The 23,714-nt window shown below is 40.7% G+C and overlaps 1 protein-coding gene across 1 annotated transcript in view; it reads left to right on the top strand.

Annotated features, from left to right (window-relative positions):
- The window catches only part of LOC137436933 (estrogen receptor beta), a 276,557-nt gene that overhangs the window by 215,565 nt on the left and 37,278 nt on the right, over positions 1 to 23,714 (top strand). The window contains exon 6 of the mRNA XM_068131172.2: positions 7,066 to 7,199. Within this exon, the coding sequence (XP_067987273.2) occupies positions 7,066 to 7,199 (134 nt within the window). The remainder of the gene's footprint in view (positions 1 to 7,065; positions 7,200 to 23,714) is intronic.

Here is a 23,714-nt window from a genome sequence, read left to right as displayed (position 1 = left end):
GGGCGCCCCGGCAATGCCGCGCTGTAGGATATTTAATTATTTGGCATGGGGGCGGTGTACTTTGAATGTATCTGTACTTGTTTTTAATTATGTCCAATCAATTGAATTGGCCACAGGTGGACTCCAATCAAGTTGTTGAGACATCTCAAAGATGATCAAAGGAAATTGAATCTGAGCTCAATTTGGAGTGCCATAGCATAGGGGTGGAATATTTATTGACTCCACACATTTCAGCTTTTCATTTTTGATTATTTTGTAGAAGTTCCTTAAAATAATTCCACTGACATTATGGGGTATTATGTATAGATCAGTGACAAAAAAATCTCAATTTAATGCATTTTAAATTCAGGCTGTAACGCAACAAAATGTGAAAAAACTCAAGGGGTGTGAATACTTTCTGAAGGCACTGTACATGCTGAGAACAAGCGAGTCTCGAAGAAAAGTACTTCTTTCCTCGAATAAAGTAAGAAAATAAGAAAAGTACATGCTGAGAATGATGTACTGTTGCAAAACTATAACTTCACTGAGCAAAGCTGCGCACTTTACCTTATGTTTTCCTGAGGGGCCATCTTGGTATTGCATACAAACGGTCGCTGTTGTTGCATTCCTATGCTGCTAAAGCAGCCATAAACCGAGGTTTGGGAGTAAGTCGAGGGATTTGGAATTTAGCTATGGAACTAGCATTCGATTTCATACCTTCAGGAAAAGTATAGTGGGATTTTTAATGTCCAATAGTGAATCCAAGTGGATGAGACAGCCTGCTTAAAACCTGTTCTGAAGTTTAAGAATACAAAGTTGACATTGTTTCTAAAAACAAATTTGAAGAATATAACAGAATAGGGGAGGAAAGGTGAGATGAGGGGGGGTTGAGGATTAATTTTTTTATTTGTGTACATAGTCGAGGCCCCATGTACACAAATACATTTTTTTTGTGTACATAGAGCCTAATACACATGTGTACATCGAGCCTAACCCTAATACACAAATACATATGTACACAAAACCCAAAAAGCGTTGGCGTCAGGAAGGGCATCCGGCCATAAAAACATTGCCTCAAAAAGGGAACCATGACAATTACAACTACATATGGGCAGGGTACAGCCCGAAGTACCCCGTGGGGGACCCCACTCCCTCTCGTCAAAACTCAAGGTGGGGATCCCGATCGAAGCAAGGGTGGAAATCACTCCATTGATGACGACGAAACGTCTGATGCCCGACGTGGAGATCGGTTTCTGAGTTTTGGGATGTGGAATGTAGGGACAATGACAGGGAGATCAGGAGAAGTGGTGGAAGTATTGGTCAGAAGAAGAGTGGACATATGTTGTGTGCAGGAGACGAGATGGAATGGAAGTGGTGTGAGAATGGTGAAGGGTAGGCAGGGATAGAAATACAAGTTTGTGTGGCAAGGGTGCCCAGCAGGCATGCATGGTGTTGGTGTCCTGTTTTCTGAGGAGTTTGTAGACAGTGTGGTGAGTGTGACTAGAGTGAGTGAAAGGTTGATGATGGTGAAAATGATGATTGGAAAGCTCTTGGTGAACGTCATCTCGGGATATGCTCCGCAAGTCGGTCAGAGCGATGAAGAGAAGGAAAAGTTCTGGTGTGCAATAGAGAAGCTGATGGAAAACGTGAAAGATGAGGAAGTTGTTGTGGTAGGAGGAGACCTAAATGGACATGTGGGAAGGAGTATGGACGGGTTTGAGGGAGTTCATGGGGTTACGGATATGGTGTGAGGAATGGAGAAGGTGAAAGGATTTTGGAGTTTTCTGATGGAGCTGATTTGTTGATTTGTAATACTCAGTTCCAGAAAGAGGATAATAAGCTTGTTACATACACGTCAGGTGGGTCGACGACAACCGTTGATTACCTGATGGTGCATAGGCGAGATAGGGGGCACCTCCAGGACACAAAGGTGATCCTGGGGGAAGAGGCTGTTTCTGTGACATAAGGGTGAAAGGTGCGAGGCGAGCGAGGCGGGTGAAGTACCAACCGAGAATGAAGGTGTGGAGGTTGAAAGAGGTGACAGTGAGGGAGGCATTAAAAGAGAGGCTGAGTATGGTAGAGGATGGTGTGGTTGAGCTTGAAAGTGGTTGGATGTCAATGAAAGATAGTCTGTTGAGAGCCGTTGGTGAGGTATATGGATGGACAAAAGACCACAGAGGCACTCGGAAACATGGTGGTGGGATGATGAAGTTGAGAAGAGGAAGAAGTTCAAGGAGTGGCAGAAGGCCAAGGGTACGGGGGCAGGAAAGGCAGAGCATTAGAGTTATAAGGCAGCCAAGAAGGCTGCAAAGAAAGAGGTAGCAAAGGCGCAGGAGGCATGTAGGAAAATGCTCAGAGAACGCTTGAATTCGGAAGAGGGTCAGAGTGTGGTCTTCAGGATTGCAAAGCAGATAGCGAAAGAGAGGTGCGATGTGATGGGGGTGAGTTGCTTGAAGGATGAAGTGGGACAAATCGTCGTGGACCCAGATGGAATTAAAGGAAGATGGAAGAGATATATGGAAATGCTGTTGAATGCAGAGAATGAATGGGATGGCAACATAGAGAGTAGCCCAGTTTTAGGACCGGCAGAGAAGATAACTGAGAAGGAAGTTGAGGAAGCGATAAAAGCAATGAAGAGTCGAAAAGCGGGAAGGCCGACGGGAGTTGTGGGATATATGTTGAAGGCAGCAGGAAGTTGGGGTGTGAAGAGAATGACAAGAGATCTGTAATCTGGGGGTGAAAGAATGCCGCATTCCAGTGGATTGGGAACTGAGTACCCTCGTCCCTCTATACAAGGGGAAAGGTGACCCTCCGGACTGTGGCTCATATCGAGCAATAAAGTTATTGGAGCATGGAATGAAGTTATTGGAAAGGGTGTTGGAGAGGAGGATAAGGAAGAAGGTGAAGATCGACGAAATGCAGTTTGGATTTATGCCAGGAAGAGGAACGACAGACTCGCTTTTTATTGTAAGGCAGTTGCAGGAGAAGTACACGGAGAAGAGTAAGAAGTTGTTTCTTGGGTCTTTTGATCTGGAGAAAGCATTTGACAGGGTTTCACAAAAAGTAGTGCCATGGGCATTAAGGAAGTTAGGAGTGGAGGAATGTTTGATCAGAGTCATGATGGCAATATACGAAAGAGCGCGCACAGCTGTTAGGACGAAGGACGGGAACAGTGGTGAGTTTGAGGTGAAGGTGGGAGTGCATCAGAGGTCGGTACTAAATCCACTACAATTTGTAGCTGTTTTGGAGGTGCTGGCTCAGAACGTAAAAGAGGGTTTACCATGGGAGTTGTTGTATGCAGATGATCTGGTGTTCATTGCAGAAAGTATGGATGGACTGAAGGAAAAGATGAACAAATGGTAGGAATGTATGGAGACAAAAGGTCTGAAGGTGAATATCGGAAAAACGAAGGTGATAGCAAGTGGTAAAGCATGTGTTGAGGTGGAAAGAACTGGGAAGTGTCAGTGTGCTGTGTGCAAGAAGGTTATCGGAGTGAACTCCATTCAATGTACACTGTGCGCTGAGTGGGTTCATCAAAAATGTAGTGGTCTGAGAGGATCATTAACCAGTGTGGCAGCTACATTGAAATGTAAGGTGTGCACAAAGGGAGCTGCAGATGGAGGAAATGTTGAGTTGGATCTTGGAGACGGCGTGAAGATGGAAGGTGTGAAAACATTTTGTTACCTCGTGGAGACATGCTAAATGGAGAAGGTGAATCAGACTCTGCAACGGTTGCGAGAGTGAGATGTGCATGGAAGAAGTTTGGGGAACTGAGTAGCGTGCTGACGAGGAGGGGAGTGTCGTTGAAGCTGAAGGGAAAGGTGTATGCTACATGTGTGAGAAGTGTTATGATTTATGGGAATGGGACATGGGTCATGAATGTGGAGCAGCAACTAAGGCTGGAAAGGGTGAAAATGCGAATGGTTCGGTGGATGTGTGGAGTGTCGTCGAGAGAGAGGAAGACAAATGATGAATTGCGAAAGATTATGGGAATAGAGCCTGTGATGGATGCTGTGAAAAGAAACAGTTTGAGATGGTTTGGTCATGTGTTGAGGAAGGATGAAAGGGACTGGTTGAGAAGAGTGATCGAAATTAATGTTGAAGGAAGTAGAGGACGGGGAAGACCGAGAAAGACTTGGCTAAAGATGGTGGAAGAAGAAATGCGGGCAAGGGGGTTAACAAGGGGAGATGCAGAAAATAGGGCAAAATGGAGAAGATTGTCATGGGGACCGCAAGGCTAACCCCTGCTCTAGCAAGGAAAATGGCCTTAAAATGCCTGTTGTTGTTGTTGTTGTTGTTGTTGTTGTTGTTGTTGTTGTAGTATAGTCGAGGCTTGTGGAAGAGCTTGTACTAGTAGTGTGCACTCAATGGATCATGAGGCAATAGGACAAAGGGAACATCAGAAAGATGGTGGGGAGGGGGGGGGGGAGCAGGAGTGTTAAAAGCTAACATAGAGTGAGAGAGAACAAACAATGGGTGTGGGGAGGAATGGGGGGCAGGAGAGGATGCATGGGGGTGTGCAAGATGGAAACAGAAGGAAACTCTCAGGAGGGAAAACTGGAAATTTGGAAGGAGGAGGGCATGGGGGCAGGGGTGGGGGCCTAACGAGTGTAGAAAATGTCATGATTATGGATTGCGGACGATCTGAGATGGTGGTGAACTGCTTTCTTGAAAACCTGGGGGCCGAATGAGATTGAAGAGAATGTGGAAGTTGGTTCCACAGGTGGGGTAAAAAGAGGAACAAATGATTGGAGGTGAGTAGTGATACTGGACTTTGGTAGTTTCACCAGAACGGAGTTGATGGTGGACCATTTGAGCCCTGCAGAAACCTGGGGAGAGAGGGGGGGGGGCAAAGCATGGGGTGCGAGACCAGAAAGGAGACGGTAAAAGACAGAGACTATGACCTGTCTGCAATGGCGAAGTAATAGGACCGTTGACTCATTGTGGGAATTTCCGATAATTTGAAAGGCCTTGGTTTCCACAGTGTCAAGCTGGGGACGATGTGAGTCAGGGGAGCCTGCACAGAGGGGGTGCCAATGTGGATTGTATGCCAATGAAGGACTTTGTACAATCGAGGATGCCCAGTCGGCGTCTGGCTTTGGAGGCCAACTTTGAAATGTGGTTTTTCTGGTTTGACCAGAAAAATGATCTTTCTTGGTTTGACCAAGAAAGATCATGGATGAAAGTGAGGCCCAGGAGTTTGAATGGCGAAACCTCCTAGATTGACCTTTCGAAGAGAGATAGTGAGAATGTGAGATTTGTCAGGATTAAAAAACATATTCCAAGTGTTTGACCAGCTTGTAGTTTTTCTCAAGGTCTGAAGAGAGAGAAGAGGCTGCAGCCTGCCTGTCCGAAGGATGAGGGATGTCACGGCAGAGGGTGGATCATCAGCAAATACATAGAGGATTTTCCATATAAATACATAGAGAGACAGATAGATCATTGATAAGGATCAGGAAGAGTACTGGACCCAGAACACTGCCATGGGGCACTCCAGCCTTGACAGGGAGAGGAGATGAAAGGATTCCATTGAGAGCTACACATTGTCTTAAAAAAGGGAAAAAAGGAAATAGTCAGGTTCACTATGTCAATAAATTATATTTCGTTCAAAATCATGGTAGATTAGCAAACCTATACATTTTTGGAAAGGTTATAGCATAAGGAAACTAAAAATCAATGTTTACATTTGGAGAGATACCTGTATGGCGGCCATTTTGGATTTTCAAAATGGCCACTGTAAAATACATATTTTGTTCTATTTCTGCCTCTAATTACCCTAAAAACTTTTTAAAATATACTAAACCTATATTTTCAGGGACAAGGAATCCAATGAAAGTATCAAATTAGTGCTATGGGGAATGGTAAGACACGAATCAAAGGTTTTGAATTGCAAAATACTGTCTTTATATTCGCGATAAGTTGCATAATCAAATACATGTTATCATTTTGTACAGGCAGTTAATAACATCAAAATGTGTCACAATAATTCATATCACCAAACATACACAGGCAGTCAGCAAAATCATAAATACACATGCAGTCAGTATAACTTCACATCTACACAGGCAGTCAATGACAAAATATACACAGGCAGTCAATGGCATCAAACATACACGATTACAGAATATGCCATTTAGAGTTCGTCATCACTGTCCTGTGTGTCGTATCCGACAATATAGTCCGCATCGTTTTCACAGTCCGTTCCACACAAGCAAAGGTCGGTCAAATTGATTGGCAAATCGAATTGGTCGAATGGTCGATCGAATCGAATTCGATGAATCGAATCGAATCGATCGAATTGGTCGAATGGTCGAATGGTCGATCGAAGCGATTGGTCGAATGGTCGAATGGTCGAATTGGTCGAATGGAATTGGTCGATTGGTCGAATTGGTCGAATCGAATTGGTCGGAATTGGCAAATGTAAACATTGATTTTCAGATTTTCCATTTAATAACGTTTCCAAAAATGTATAGGTTTGCTAATCTACCATGATTTTGAACGAAAAAACATAGTGAACCTGACTAAAAGGTGCTTGGCAGGATTTAAGAAAAAACAAAAAGGAAAGTTTCTTGGCAAGAAATAGCTGTTATAGGAGTTGGGATGGGAAGGTCATTGTGGTAAGTGCAAATAACAGAGGGAGGAGGGAATGGGTGATCATCAAAACTCAGATATGGAATATATGTATACTGCAGATGGCTTGTAACCATAGCAATATGGTTGCACGCACTGGTCTTCCATTTGTTTTGATCTACATTGTATTTACTAGTTTGCTGTGTGTGTGTCATTTCAACTGTACCCTGCAAATTAGTTATTGAATCAGAATTTAAATTCTGATATTAAATTTAAATCACATTGCATTGGAAAAGCCATTCACATATCATGTGTATTTCCACTGTTTTGTTTCTCCACTTTGGTTAACATTGCTAGAATGCAGGGACACATGCTTACCACATGCTTACAAGATATTGAACAAACTGTGTAATTAATAATATATGCATCGCAATCATCTGGATCTATTACTGTCTGCCTGAGAATGAAAGTGTCATTGACAAACTCTTTTTCTTTGTTTTTACTTGGATTATGTAGAGATGATGCATCAAGTGTCGAAGGAGTTCGTGATAACTTTGACCTGCTTCTTACGACGATCACACGCTTCAAGGAGTTACGGCTTTGTCGCGATGAATACGTTTGCCTAAAAGCCATGATTTTGCTCAACTCAGGTACGAAACCATCTTTTTCCTTATCACCGAAAAGCACGTCAAATTATCCTCGCTTTTGAAAAAAACAATTACCAATGGACTCTAAGGCTCATGGAGGAGCATGTACCCATATTACATGCAGGTCATGAGCATTAGAAAATATACCAATGAGTGTACTTTTGAATGAATTTCCAAGGACAATAATCTAGTCTACACAATGGACGAATTAATGCATCATATTGGATTTTAAAACGATACAAGCGAAGTGTTTAGAATGGAATGCCAAATAGTTGAACCCAAGTTCAAACAAAATGTACATGTTTAAGGTGAAAGGGCTTAAACACGTCGTACATTATTTACTTAGATACCTAGGCTTTCACGTAAAAACATTTCAGATGCAATGATGTACTTTTCTTCCAAATCAGATTGCTGAATAGCCACTAACGTTGAATGCATTTTGTAATATATAAATTATGCTTAAACTTTTGAAATTGGTTGAAGCATCTGGATTTCTCACTGCAGTAGTTTGCATCACACATGGCTTACAGTCAAGGTTGTCAGATCCTTTGGCAATCGGCTCAAAATATTTGAAGGTTATAAAGCTTTAAATATTATTAAGACTTTGGCCCAGTATTTGGACTCTTCAAACACAGGAAAATTGGTAATTTTTTTTAAAGGAATGTTTTGTTAAATTGTCGATAAGTTATTTTTGAGGAATGTTCAGTTACATTATTGATAAGTTCTTTTTTAGGAATGTTTTGTTACATTATTGATAGGTTCTTTTTTAGGAATGTTCTGTTACATTTTTGAAAGGTTACATTTGAGGAACGTTCAGTTACATTATTGATAGGTTACATTTGAAGAACATTCTGTTAAATTGACAATAGGTTATATTTGAGGAACATTCTGTTAAATTGCTAATATGTTATATTTGAGGAAAATTCTGTTAAATTATCAACAGGTTATATTTGAGGAAGTTCTGTTAAATTGTCAATTATTGGTTATATTTGAGGAAAATTCTGTTAAATTGTCAATAGGTTATATTTGAGGAAAATTCTGTTAAATTGACAATTGGTTATATTTGAGGAAGTTCTGTTAAATTGACAATAGGTTATATTTGAGGAAAATTCTGTTAAATTGTCAATAGGTTATATTTGAGGAAGTTCTGTTAAATTGACAATAGGTTATATTTGAGGAAGTTCTGTTAAATTGTCAATAGGTTATATTTGAGGAACATTCTGTTAAATTGTCAATAGGTTATATTTGAAGAAGTTCTGTTAAATTGGCAATGGGTTATATTTGAGGAAGTTCTGTTAAATTGGCAATGGGTTATATTTGAGGAAGTTCTGTTAAATTGCCAATTTTGCCAATTATATTTGAGGAACATTCTGTTAAATTGCCAATAGGTTATATTTGAGGAACATTCTGTTAAATTGCCAATAGGTTATATTTGAGGAACATTCTCTTTAATTGGCAATGGGTTATATTTGAGGAACATTCTCTTAAATTGGCAATGGGTTATATTTGAGGAACATTCTGTTAAATTGGCAATGGGTTATATTTGAGGAACATTCTGTTAAATTGCCAATAGGTTATATTTGAGGAACATTCTCTTAAATTGGCAATGGGTTATATTTGAGGAACATTCTCTTAAATTGGCAATGGGTTATATTTGAGGAAGTTCTGTTAAATTGGCAATGGGATATATTTGAGGAAGTTCTGTTAAATTGCCAATAGGTTGTATTTGAGGAAGTTCTGTTAAATTGCCAATAGGTTATATTTGAGGAACATTCTGTTCAATTGCCAATAGGTTATATTTGAGGAAAATTCTGTTAAATGGAACATTCTGTTTGAGGAACATTCAAATATATTCTGTTATATTTGAGGAAGTTCTGTTAAATTGACAATAGGTTATATTTGAGGAACTTTCTGTTAAATTGCCAATAGGTTATATTTGAGGAACATTCTGTTAAATTGCCAATAGGTTATATTTGAGGAAGTTCTGTTAAATTGCCAATAGGTTATATTTGAGGAACATTCTGTTAAATTGCCAAAAGGTTATATTTGAGGAAGTTCTGTTAAATTGCCAGTAGGTTGTATTTGAGGAAGTTCTATTAAATTGACAATAGGTTATATTTGAGGACATTCTGTTCAATTGCCAATAGGTTATATTTGAGGAACATTCTGTTAAATTGACAATAGGTTATATTTGAGGAAGTTCTGTTCAATTGACAAAAGGTTATATTTGAGGAACATTCTGTTAAATTGACAATATGTTATATTTGAGGAAGTTCTGTAAAATTGACAATAGGTTATATTTGAGGAAGTTCTGTTCAATTGACAATAGGTTATATTTGAGGAACATTCTGTTAAATTGACAATATGTTATATTTGAGGAAGTTCTGTTAAATTGACAATAGGTTATATTTGAGAAAGTTCTGTTAAATTGACAATAGGTTATATTTGAGGAGGTTCTGTTAAATTCACAATTGGTTATATTTGAGGAACATTCTGTTAAATTGACAATAGGTTATATTTGAGGAAGTTCTGTTCAATTGCCAATATGTTATATTTGAGGAAGTTCTGTTAAATTGACAATAGGTTATATTTGAGGAAGTTCTGTTAAATTGACAATAGGTTACATTTGAGGAAGTTCTGTTAAATAGAAAATAGGTTACATTTGAGGAAGTTCTGTTCAATTGACAATAGGTTATATTTGAGGAACATTCTGTTAAATTGACAATATGTTATATTTGAGGAAGTTCTGTTAAATTGACAATAGGTTATATTTGAGAAAGTTCTGTTAAATTGCCAATATGTTATATTTGAGGAAGTTCTGTTAAATAGAAAATAGGTTATATTTGAGGAAGTTCTGTTAAATTGACAATAGGTTATATTTGAGGACGTTCTGTTAAATTGACAATAGGTTATATTTGAGGATGTTCTGTTAAATTGACAATTGGTTATATTTGAGGAACATTCTGTTAAATTGACAATAGGTTATATTTGAGGAAGTTCTGTTAAATTGTCAATAGGTTATATTTGAGGAACATTTTGTTAAATTGTCAATAGGTTATATTTGAGGAACATTCTGTTAAATTGACCATAGGTTACATTTGAGGAACATTCTGTTTAATTGCTAATATGTTATATTTGAGGAACATTCTGTTAAATTGTCAATAGGTTATATTTGAGGAACATTCTATTAAATTGACAATAGGTTACATTTGAGGAACATTCTGTTAAATTGTCAATAGGTTATATTTGAGGAAGTTCTGTTAAATTGCCAGTCGGTTATATTTGAGGAACATTCTGTTAAATTGACAATAGGTTATATTTGAGGAAGTTCTGTTAAATTGTCAATAGGTTATATTTGAGGAACATTCTGTTAAATTGTCAATAGGTTATATTTGAGGAAGTTCTGTTAAATTGGCAATGGGTTATATTTGAGGAAGTTCTGTTAAATTGGCAATGGGTTATATTTGAGGAACATTCTGTTAAATTGCCAATAGGTTATATTTGAGGAGCATTCTCTTAAATTGGCAATGGGTTATATTTGAGGAACATTCTGTTAAATTGGCAATGGGTTATATTTGAGGAACATTCTGTTAAATTGCCAAAAGGTTATATTTGAGGAACATTCTCTTAAATTGGCAATGGGTTATATTTGAGGAACATTCTGTTAAATTGGCAATGGGTTATATTTGAGGAAGTTCTGTTAAATTGGCAATGGGTTATATTTGAGGAAGTTCTGTTAAATTGCCAATAGGTTGTATTTGAGGAAGTTCTGTTCAATTGCCAATAGGTTATATTTGAGGAACATTCTGTTCAATTGCCAATAGGTTATATTTGAGGAACATTCTGTTAAATGGAACATTCTGTTTGAGGAACATTCAAATATATTCTGTTATATTTGAGGAAGTTTTGTTAAATTGACAATAGGTTATATTTGAGGAACTTTCTGTTTAATTGCCAATAGGTTATATTTGAGGAACATTCTGTTAAATTGCCAATAGGTTATATTTGAGGAAGTTCTGTTAAATTGCCAATAGGTTATATTTGAGCAACATTCTGTTAAATTGCCAAAAGGTTATATTTGAGGAAGTTCTGTTAAATTGCTAGTAGGTTATATTTGAGGAAGTTCTATTAAATTGACAATAGGTTATATTTGAGGACATTCTGTTAAATTGCCAATAGGTTATATTTGAGGAACATTCTGTTAAATTGACAATAGGTTATATTTGAGGAAGTTCTGTTCAATTGACAATAGGTTATATTTGAGGACGTTCTGTTAAATTGACAATAGGTTATATTTGAGGAAGTTCTGTTAAATTGACATTAGGTTATATTTGAGGAAGTTCTGTTAAATTAATAATAGGTTACATTTGAGGAAGTTCTGTTAAATAATAATAGGTTACATTTGAGGAAGTTCTGTTGAATAGAAAATAGTTTACATTTGAGGAAGTTCTGTTAAATAGAAAATAGGTTATATTTGAGGAACATTCTGTTAAATTGTCAATAGGTTATATTTGAGGAAGTTCTGTTAAATTGCCAGTAGGTTATATTTGAGGAAGTTCTTTTAAATTCTCAATAGGTTATATTTGAGGAAGTTCTGTTAAATTGTCAATAGGTTATATTGGAGGAAGTTCTATTAAATTGACAATAGGTTATATTTGAGGAACATTCTGTTAAATTGCTAATACGTTATATTTGAGGAACATTCTGTTAAATTGCTAATACGTTATATTTGAGGATGTTCTGTTAAATTGACAATTGGTTATATTTGAGGAACATTCTGTTAAATTGACAATAGGTGCTATTTGAGGAAGTTCTGTTAAATTGTCAATAGGTTATATTTGAGGAACATTCTGTTAAATTGTCAATAGGTTATATTTGAGGAACATTCTGTTAAATTGACCATAGGTTACATTTGAGGAACATTCTGTTAAATTGCTAATACGTTATATTTGAGGGACATTCTGTTAAATTGTCAATAGGTTATATTTGAGGAACATTCAAATAGGTTATATTTGAATAACCTATTTGTTATTCCCCTCGCCCCTCCCCTCCTAGACTCCTGCCTCACCCCTCCCCTCCAAATCTCCCCCATATCCCATCCCTTTCAAATCCCTCCCCTTGTCCCTTCCCTCCCAAACTCCCCCCTCACCCCTCCCCTTCAAATCTCCCCACCCTCATTGCTTCTCAATTTCCCCCCTCTCACTCCCCCTCCTCAAAGCGTCCTCCCCGCTTCTTCCCCCTTCAAACTCTCACCTCCATCTCCCCCAACCTTCTGCCTCGCTCTTCCCCCTCCTCAAATAACACCTCATTGTGGCTCACCCAATCACCATCAAACCTTTTGTCCGCCCCATCCTTCCCTTTCTCCGAGCTATTCTGAAATCTCTGACACACCTTCAACAGCTCTCCCTACCTCTTCCACCTCTTCCACATCTTACCCTACCCCTCCTCCCCCCTGTTCTGTATCTGATGCTCCCCCTTCCTCTTCATTAACGGTATGGACCTCAAACATCCGGGGCCTTCGTTCAAACTTAACTGATCTCTCCATACAGGTTGCTTCTGTCAAACCAGACGTGATCTGCTTAACAGAAACTTTCCTCCTTTATGATGTCTCTGATTCCATAGTATCTCTCCCGGGCTACTCCCTCCTCCGGTATGATAGACCTGAGCCTCGTCCTGGAGGCGGGGTTGCTATCTTTATCAAAAACTCTCTTCCTCACTCGCCCTGCACTGCACTCTCTCCACCTCAGCCCCAGGAATACCTCTGGCTACGGCTTCCCCTTCGCTCCCACCTCTTGTTCATATGTGTGTTGTACCGTCCACCAAACAGTGATGACTCCATCTACATCTCGCTGTCTGATGATATGGACCAACTTCTATCTACTCATCCCAACTCTCTCTTCCTCATATGTGGTGATTTCAACTGTCATCATGCCAGTTGGCTGGGTGTGGGTACCTCTCTCACCAGCCATGGCTCCTCAGCAAAGGACTTCTGCGACTCACTGGGACTGACACAATCTGTCAATTTCCCGACCCGGATCTCAGTCAATGGAACATCTTCTCTTCTGGACTTGGTTATGACTAACTTCCCTGAAAATGTCTGCTGCTCTTCTTCTGCTCCGATCGGATCATCTGATCATGTCCTTGTTAAAGTGGACATCTCTCTGACCATCCTCAGGGAGCCTGCTCAGCGTCGACGAGTCTGGCATTTCACTCAGGCCAACTGGCACGGTCTTCAAGCAGCCATCAATCATCTGGACTGGTCTCCCATCTCTACCACCTGTGACATCAACTCATCCTGGGAATTCTTCCAAAGTAAATTGCTCTCTCTCATGCACAGATTTATCCCATCTCGTCTTCAGTTGTCATACCCTTCCTCCCGTCCATGGTACACGGAATCTTGTGGTGAGGCTGTTGCCCAGAAACAACTTGCCTTCGTCTCCTGGAAAGCAAATCCAACGGAAGGAAATCTCATTTCCTTTCACAAAGCCCGAAACAAGTGTGTGTCCACCCTCAGGAGAGCCAGGAAACAATATCTCTCCGTTCTCAAGACCGAACTCTCTTATCTGTCTCCCTCTTCCAAATCCTGGTGGCGTCTGGTCAAATCCGTTTCTGGTGTTTGTTCCCCCTCCATCCCCTCCCTTACCTCAAACGGCTACACAGCTGACTCCGCACGTGAAAAAGCTGAATGCCTCAACTCTGTGTTTGCCTCTAAATTTTGTGTCCCAAACCCATCCCTCTCTGTACCCACCATACCCAGTCGTACCCTGCTGCTCCTGGACTCCGTGTCCTTTCCTCCTGACAAGGTGGAAAAGTTTCTGTCAACCCTCGACTCTGATTCTGCAACTGGACCCGACGGCATCAGCCCACGGGTCCTAAAATCCTGCTCTGCTGCTCTGTCTCACCCTCTCTCTGTTCTCTTCACCCTCTCTTTTGCTCAAGGTCAACTGCCATCTGCTTGGAAATCAGCCAACATCACCGCTTTGCACAAAAAAGGTGCAAAAACAGATCCTAGCAACTACAGACCAATCAGCCTTCTCCCAATTATCAGCAAAGTCATGGAATCCATCATTGCTTCGGATATGAAATCTTTCCTCTTCTCCAATGGCTTGATCTCTGATCATCAATTTGGTTTCAGACCAGGTCACTCTACTCTGGACATGCTGCTTCTGCTGTCTCAACAATGGATGGAGGTCCTCAATGCCAAACAGGAAATTAGAGCTGTCTCCCTCGACATATCACGTGCCTTCGACACGGTCTGGCACCCCGCTCTGCTCACCAAACTCTCCTCCTTTGGTATCCATGGAAATCTCCACGCATGGCTGGCGGACTTCCTCTCTAGTCGTCGTCAACGTGTGGCCCTGAATGGGTTTCTCTCATCTCCTCTTCCTGTTCAGGCTGGAGTTCCCCAAGGCAGTGTTCTGGGCCCCGTGCTTTTTCTGGTCTTCATCAATGATCTCTCTGATTGTCTCGAAAATCCTCTCTATCTCTTTGCTGATGACTCCACTCTCTGCCGCTCCATTCCTCTTCCCGCAGATCGGCAGTCTGCTGCCTCCTCACTCTCTGAAGACTTGGACAAAATCACAGACTGGTCAAACAAGTGGAACATGTCTTTCAATCCTGACAAATCTCACACTCTAACTATGTCTCTCCGAAAAGATCGACTGGACAACCCTCCCATCTACTTTCTCAACAATCCTCTCCAAGAAGTTCTGTCGCTCAAGATTTTGGGTCTCACTATCTGCCATGATCTTTCTTGGGAAAACCACATTTCCAAGCTGGCCTCCAAAGCCAGTCGCCGACTGGGCATCCTCCGTCGTGCGAAGTCCTTCCTCGGCACACCTGAGCTCCTCACCACATACAAGGCTTTCATCCGCAGCTCAATGGAATACTGTTCTCCCCTATGGGCCGGTGCTCCTGCCTCACACCCAGCTCGGCTTCACGCTGTTGAAACCAAAGCTTTCAGAATTATTGGAATCTCCCGCGATGAAGCTATCTCTGAGGGCCTTTCACTCACTCACCGCAGGCAGGTAGGTGGTCTTTCTGTCTTCTACCGACTCCTCTCCGGCCTTGCACCCCCAGCTCTCTCTGTGCTCTGTCCCCCAAATATTCCTACAGGTCGCACAAGATCTGTCAGCAACCCTCTGATGGTTAAACTGCCGAAATCTCGGCTCTCTGCTCACCTTCACTCTTTCATTCCTCTTTTCTCCCGCCTCTGGAACAAACTCCCTCACTCCCTTCAATCCCACTCCTCCCTCCAGGTCTTTAAAACAGCTGTTCACCACCATCTCTTATCTTCCCCCATCCAAAACCTTGATCTTTTCTACCCCCGTTAATTCACCCCAGATCCGCCTTGTTTGAAATTCCAACTTCTTTCCTGGAAGTCCTGGCAGTGTCCATATGTTTTATACCTCTCCCACCGCCCCCTTCCCACGCCCCCCCCCCCCCAAAGCCCTCGCCCTCTCTCAGATCTCTCGATGTCTCCATGTCTCTCGGTCCCTGCTATCAAATGTTGTGTTTGTGTCCTTCCCCCTCTCTCCCCATCTTGTCTACCGCTCCCTATGTTATATGTTTTATGTGTCGGTTTGTCTGTCTGTGTGATTAATGTTCGCTCTTTCACGAGCCTCGATCTTGTATACAAAAAAAAAAAAAAAAAAAAAAAAAAAAATTCTATTAAATTGACAATAGGTTACATTTGAGGAACATTCTGTTAAATTGTCAATAGGTTATATTTGAGGAAGTTCTGTTAAATTGCCAGTAGGTTATATTTGAGGAAGTTCTGTTAAATTGACAAAAGGTTATATTTGAGGAACATTCTGTTAAATTGACAATAGGTTATATTTGAGGAAGTTCTGTTAAATTGTCAATAGGTTATAGTTGAGGAAGTTCTGTTAAATTGCCAATATGTTATATTTGAGGAAGTTCTGTTAAATTGCCAATAGGTTATATTTGAGGAACATTCTGTTCAATTGCCAAAAGGTTATATTTGAGGAACATTCTGTTAAATGGAACATTCTGTTTGAGGAACATTCAAATATATTCTGTTATATTTGAGGAAGTTCTGTTAAATTGACAATAGGTTATATTTGAGGAAGTTCTGTTAAATTGACAATAGGTTATATTTGAGGAACTTTCTGTTTAATTGCTAATATGTTATATTTGAGGAAGTTCTGTTAAATTGCCATGAGGTTATATTTGAGGAACATTCTGTTAAATTGCCAATAGGTTATATTTGAGGAACATTCTGTTAAATTGCCAATAGGTTATATTTGAGGAAGTTCTGTTAAATTGCCAATAGGTTATATTTGAGGAAGTTCTGTTAAATTGCCAATTGGTTATATTTGAGGAACATTCTGTTAAATTGCCAAAAGGTTATATTTGAGGAAGTTCTGTTAAATGGCCAGTAGGTTATATTTGAGGAAGTTCTATTAAATTGACAATAGGTTATATTTGAGGAACATTCTGTTAAATTGCCAATAGGTTATATTTTAGGAACATTCTGTTAAATTGACAATAGGTTATATTTGAGGAAGTTCTGTTCAATTGACAATATGTTATATTTGAGGAAGTTCTGTTAAATAGAAAATAGGTTATATTTGAGGAACATTCTGTTAAATTGACAATAGGTTATATTTGAGGAAGTTCTGTTAAATTGCCAATATGTTATATTTGAGGAAGTTCTGTTAAATTGACAATAGGTTATATTTGAGGAAGTTCTGTTAAATTGACAATCTATACAATAATAGCGTAAGGACGCGACTTTGTTATCCCTTTTACGCCGCACCCAGTGACCCGATGCCCACGGCACTAATGGATTTACGATCTACGAACCGCGCTCTTTGTTTATCACGTACAGCCATCCTCGAAAAATCTGAATTAGCCGACGTTGGGGCCCAAAAGCATCCGATTAACTGGCGATATGACGCCATCTTATTGGCGTCTGCTGGGTGAAGGCGAAGCAAGCCGTCCGCTGATTGGACAGTCGAAGGCAACAGCAAGCCGTCCACTGAGTGGACAATCCTGAGCATGCATTTGTGCCGGTATCGTCGATCGCGGTGTACGCTAACCTCATCAGGTGGGTTTACCATCATTTCTTCCAACCGCGCTCTTTGTTTATCACGTACAGCCATACTCAAAAAATCGGAATTAGTCGATTTTGGGGCCCAAAAGCATCCGATTAACTGCAGATACGACGCCATCGTATTGGCGTCTGCTGGGTGAAGGCGAAGCAAGCCGTCCGCTGATTGGACAGGCGAAGGCGAAAGCAAGCCGTCCACTGAGTGGACAATCCAGAGCATGCATTTGTGCCGGTGTCGTCGATCGCGGTGTACGCCAACCTCATCAGGTGGGTTTACCATAATTTCTTCCATATACTGTGATTACAACGAAGTGAAACCGATCAGCAGCCCATCAGTATCATATAAAGCAATAAATACCAAGGCTTCAGCTTCTGAAAGCTTAAAACAAAGTGTACTTCGCCGAGTGACGAAAAGTAGGCGTAGGCCTAGGCCCTACCTATCCAATTGTTGTGTTTCCGTTGTGGCCATGATCTCAACAAATGACGTAGGCCATGTGGCGTAGGGTAGGTCATGATCAGCCCCCCCCCCCCCCCTTTCATTTCACCAACTCCTGCATCTGCCACCGTTCATGATTATCAAAGTAGGCTTTACCCTGTTCACGATAAGGTAGAAATCAGTGAGTTGTATACGAAGAGATAAAAGGATGGCATTGACTTTGAGACGGTACGTGATAGTTGGCTGCGGCTGGCTGATGCCACGTTTTTTTTTTCTAAGTGCCATGGATGCTGATGGACATAATAAAGGTATCGGCTGATCTCTCATCGTAATATTACCCGATGGAAATGAACTATTTCTTTGTTTGTCATTTCCTGTGCAATAATGTCAAATGCCGCCCCACAGTCTAAGCCTCAAACCAGGGGCTATTATAATGCTTCTCAGGAATCTCGATATTCGTCAAGGTCTTTGCAATGGCACTACACTTCGCCTTCACCACCTTCATTCTCACGTACTTGATGCAGAAATACTAACAGGTGCCCACCAGGGACAACGAGCTCTTATACCCCGTATCAGACTCGCCCCATCTGATGCCAGTTTACCCTTCGTTCTACAGCGAACTCAGTTTCCTGTTCGCCTGGCATATTCAATGACCATAAATAAAGCCCAGGGCCAAACATTCCGTAAACTGGGTATCTATTTGCCTGCTCCTGTCTTCTCCCACGGCCAGTTATATGTGGCATGTTCAAGAGCACGGTCGTTCAAAGATGTGTATATCAAGGTTGATAATACGAGTACGCAAGGAGTCGTCAGAGGCTTGACTATTACCCCAAACATTATTTATCCAGAAGTTTTAAAATAATTTCAACCTCTGATACTGCGTTCATTGTATTATATTCCTACTGCTCTGCCTTGACATTGACGCTTACCAATGCACCAGTATGGGGCTAATTCCAGTCGATTTACTAATCCGTTCAATTTTTTTTTAAGTCTATGGTTCTACTGCTGTTCCTTTCCATTGACACATACCACTGCGCCAGTGTGGCCAGAGTGGTGCTATGCCGATTCCAATTAGGAATCCATTCATTTTTCAAACGTATATCATAGCGTTGTCATTTAAGTAGATTGCAATAAATACGTTGTTCATATACGCACTCTTCATTCTCATCTTTCTTCCTAACTCTTACTCGGACAAGCAAATCCCCTATGCCATCCATAATGGTACACTCTATCCATACACCACATCCTCCCTTCCGTGGATGTTCCACAGGTTTCGGCTGGTAGGTTATATTTGAGGAAGTTCTGTTAAATTGACAATAGGTTATATTTGAGGACGTTCTGTTAAATTGACAATAGGTTATATTTGAGGAAGTTCTGTTAAATTGACAGGTTATATTTGAGGAAGTTCTGTTAAATTAATAATAGGTTACATTCGTGGAAGTTCTGTTAAATTGATAATAGGTTACATTTGAGGAAGTTCTGTTAAATAGAAAATAGGTTACATTTGAGGAAGTTCTGTTAAATAGAAAATAGGTTATATTTGAGGAAGTTCTGTTAAATAGAAAATAGGTTATATTTGAGGAACATTCTGTTAAATTGTCAATAGGTTACATTTGAGGAAGTTCTGTTAAATAGAAAATAGGTTATATTTGAGGAAGTTCTGTTAAATAGAAAATAGGTTACATTTGAGGAAGTTCTGTTAAATAGAAAATAGGTTATATTTGAGGAACATTCTGTTAAATTGTCAATAGGTTATATTTGAGGAAGTTCTGTTAAATTGCCAGTAGGTTATATTTGAGGAAGTTCTTTTAAATTCTCAATAGGTTATATTTGAGGAAGTTCTTTTAAATTGTCAATAGGTTATATTTGAGGAAGTTCTGTTAAATTGACAATAGGTTATATTTGAGGAAGTTCTATTAAATTGACAATAGGTTATATTTGAGGAACATTCTGTTAAATTGCTAATTCGTTATATTTGAGGAACATTCTGTTAAATTGCGAATACGTTATATTTGAGGAAGTTCTTTTAAATTGACAATTGGTTATATTTGAGGAACATTCTGTTAAATTGACAATAGGTTATATTTGAGGAAGTTCTGTTAAATTGTCAATGGGTTATATTTGAGGAACATTCTGTTAAATTGTCAATAGGTTATATTTGAGGAACATTCTGTTAAATTGACCATAGGTTCCATTTGAGGAACATTCTGTTAAATTGCTAATACGTTATATTTGAGGAACATTCTGTTAAATTGTCAATAGGTTATATTTGAGGAACATTCTGTTAAATTGACAATAGGTTACATTTGAGGAACATTCTGTTAAATTGTCAATAGGTTATATTTGAGGAAGTTCTGTTAAATTGCCAGTAGGTTATATTTGAGGAAGTTCTGTTAAATTGACAATAGGTTATATTTGAGGAACATTCTGTTAAATTGACAATAGGTTGTATTTGAGGAAGTTCTGTTAAATTGACAATAGGTTATAGTTGAGGAAGTTCTGTTAAATTGACAATATGTTATATTTGAGGAAGTTCTGTTAAATTGACATTAGGTTATATTTGAGGAAGTTCTGTTAAATTAATAATAGGTTACATTTGAGGAAGTTCTGTTAAATAATAATAGGTTACATTTGAGGAAGTTCTGTTGAATAGAAAATAGTTTACATTTGAGGAAGTTCTGTTAAATAGAAAATAGGTTATATTTGAGGAACATTCTGTTAAATTGTCAATAGGTTATATTTGAGGAAGTTCTGTTAAATTGCCAGTAGGTTATATTTGAGGAAGTTCTTTTAAATTCTCAATAGGTTATATTTGAGGAAGTTCTGTTAAATTGTCAATAGGTTATATTGGAGGAAGTTCTATTAAATTGACAATAGGTTATATTTGAGGAACATTCTGTTAAATTGCTAATACGTTATATTTGAGGAACATTCTGTTAAATTGCTAATACGTTATATTTGAGGATGTTCTGTTAAATTGACAATTGGTTATATTTGAGGAACATTCTGTTAAATTGACAATAGGTGCTATTTGAGGAAGTTCTGTTAAATTGTCAATAGGTTATATTTGAGGAACATTCTGTTAAATTGTCAATAGGTTATATTTGAGGAACATTCTGTTAAATTGACCATAGGTTACATTTGAGGAACATTCTGTTAAATTGCTAATACGTTATATTTGAGGGACATTCTGTTAAATTGTCAATAGGTTATATTTGAGGAACATTCAAATAGGTTATATTTGAATAACCTATTTGTTATTCCCCTCGCCCCTCCCCTCCTAGACTCCTGCCTCACCCCTCCCCTCCAAATCTCCCCCATATCCCATCCCTTTCAAATCCCTCCCCTTGTCCCTTCCCTCCCAAACTCCCCCCTCACCCCTCCCCTTCAAATCTCCCCACCCTCATTGCTTCTCAATTTCCCCCCTCTCACTCCCCCTCCTCAAAGCGTCCTCCCCGCTTCTTCCCCCTTCAAACTCTCACCTCCATCTCCCCCAACCTTCTGCCTCGCTCTTCCCCCTCCTCAAATAACACCTCATTGTGGCTCACCCAATCACCATCAAACCTTTTGTCCGCCCCATCCTTCCCTTTCTCCGAGCTATTCTGAAATCTCTGACACACCTTCAACAGCTCTCCCTACCTCTTCCACCTCTTCCACATCTTACCCTACCCCTCCTCCCCCCTGTTCTGTATCTGATGCTCCCCCTTCCTCTTCATTAACGGTATGGACCTCAAACATCCGGGGCCTTCGTTCAAACTTAACTGATCTCTCCATACAGGTTGCTTCTGTCAAACCAGACGTGATCTGCTTAACAGAAACTTTCCTCCTTTATGATGTCTCTGATTCCATAGTATCTCTCCCGGGCTACTCCCTCCTCCGGTATGATAGACCTGAGCCTCGTCCTGGAGGCGGGGTTGCTATCTTTATCAAAAACTCTCTTCCTCACTCGCCCTGCACTGCACTCTCTCCACCTCAGCCCCAGGAATACCTCTGGCTACGGCTTCCCCTTCGCTCCCACCTCTTGTTCATATGTGTGTTGTACCGTCCACCAAACAGTGATGACTCCATCTACATCTCGCTGTCTGATGATATGGACCAACTTCTATCTACTCATCCCAACTCTCTCTTCCTCATATGTGGTGATTTCAACTGTCATCATGCCAGTTGGCTGGGTGTGGGTACCTCTCTCACCAGCCATGGCTCCTCAGCAAAGGACTTCTGCGACTCACTGGGACTGACACAATCTGTCAATTTCCCGACCCGGATCTCAGTCAATGGAACATCTTCTCTTCTGGACTTGGTTATGACTAACTTCCCTGAAAATGTCTGCTGCTCTTCTTCTGCTCCGATCGGATCATCTGATCATGTCCTTGTTAAAGTGGACATCTCTCTGACCATCCTCAGGGAGCCTGCTCAGCGTCGACGAGTCTGGCATTTCACTCAGGCCAACTGGCACGGTCTTCAAGCAGCCATCAATCATCTGGACTGGTCTCCCATCTCTACCACCTGTGACATCAACTCATCCTGGGAATTCTTCCAAAGTAAATTGCTCTCTCTCATGCACAGATTTATCCCATCTCGTCTTCAGTTGTCATACCCTTCCTCCCGTCCATGGTACACGGAATCTTGTGGTGAGGCTGTTGCCCAGAAACAACTTGCCTTCGTCTCCTGGAAAGCAAATCCAACGGAAGGAAATCTCATTTCCTTTCACAAAGCCCGAAACAAGTGTGTGTCCACCCTCAGGAGAGCCAGGAAACAATATCTCTCCGTTCTCAAGACCGAACTCTCTTATCTGTCTCCCTCTTCCAAATCCTGGTGGCGTCTGGTCAAATCCGTTTCTGGTGTTTGTTCCCCCTCCATCCCCTCCCTTACCTCAAACGGCTACACAGCTGACTCCGCACGTGAAAAAGCTGAATGCCTCAACTCTGTGTTTGCCTCTAAATTTTGTGTCCCAAACCCATCCCTCTCTGTACCCACCATACCCAGTCGTACCCTGCTGCTCCTGGACTCCGTGTCCTTTCCTCCTGACAAGGTGGAAAAGTTTCTGTCAACCCTCGACTCTGATTCTGCAACTGGACCCGACGGCATCAGCCCACGGGTCCTAAAATCCTGCTCTGCTGCTCTGTCTCACCCTCTCTCTGTTCTCTTCACCCTCTCTTTTGCTCAAGGTCAACTGCCATCTGCTTGGAAATCAGCCAACATCACCGCTTTGCACAAAAAAGGTGCAAAAACAGATCCTAGCAACTACAGACCAATCAGCCTTCTCCCAATTATCAGCAAAGTCATGGAATCCATCATTGCTTCGGATATGAAATCTTTCCTCTTCTCCAATGGCTTGATCTCTGATCATCAATTTGGTTTCAGACCAGGTCACTCTACTCTGGACATGCTGCTTCTGCTGTCTCAACAATGGATGGAGGTCCTCAATGCCAAACAGGAAATTAGAGCTGTCTCCCTCGACATATCACGTGCCTTCGACACGGTCTGGCACCCCGCTCTGCTCACCAAACTCTCCTCCTTTGGTATCCATGGAAATCTCCACGCATGGCTGGCGGACTTCCTCTCTAGTCGTCGTCAACGTGTGGCCCTGAATGGGTTTCTCTCATCTCCTCTTCCTGTTCAGGCTGGAGTTCCCCAAGGCAGTGTTCTGGGCCCCGTGCTTTTTCTGGTCTTCATCAATGATCTCTCTGATTGTCTCGAAAATCCTCTCTATCTCTTTGCTGATGACTCCACTCTCTGCCGCTCCATTCCTCTTCCCGCAGATCGGCAGTCTGCTGCCTCCTCACTCTCTGAAGACTTGGACAAAATCACAGACTGGTCAAACAAGTGGAACATGTCTTTCAATCCTGACAAATCTCACACTCTAACTATGTCTCTCCGAAAAGATCGACTGGACAACCCTCCCATCTACTTTCTCAACAATCCTCTCCAAGAAGTTCTGTCGCTCAAGATTTTGGGTCTCACTATCTGCCATGATCTTTCTTGGGAAAACCACATTTCCAAGCTG

Source organism: Myxine glutinosa, chromosome 11, assembly GCF_964187855.1.
Source record: "Myxine glutinosa chromosome 11, kmMyxGlut1.1, whole genome shotgun sequence".
In the NCBI taxonomy this organism is placed as follows: domain Eukaryota; kingdom Metazoa; phylum Chordata; class Myxini; order Myxiniformes; family Myxinidae; genus Myxine; species Myxine glutinosa.
This window is presented reverse-complemented; position numbering and strand designations above follow the sequence as displayed.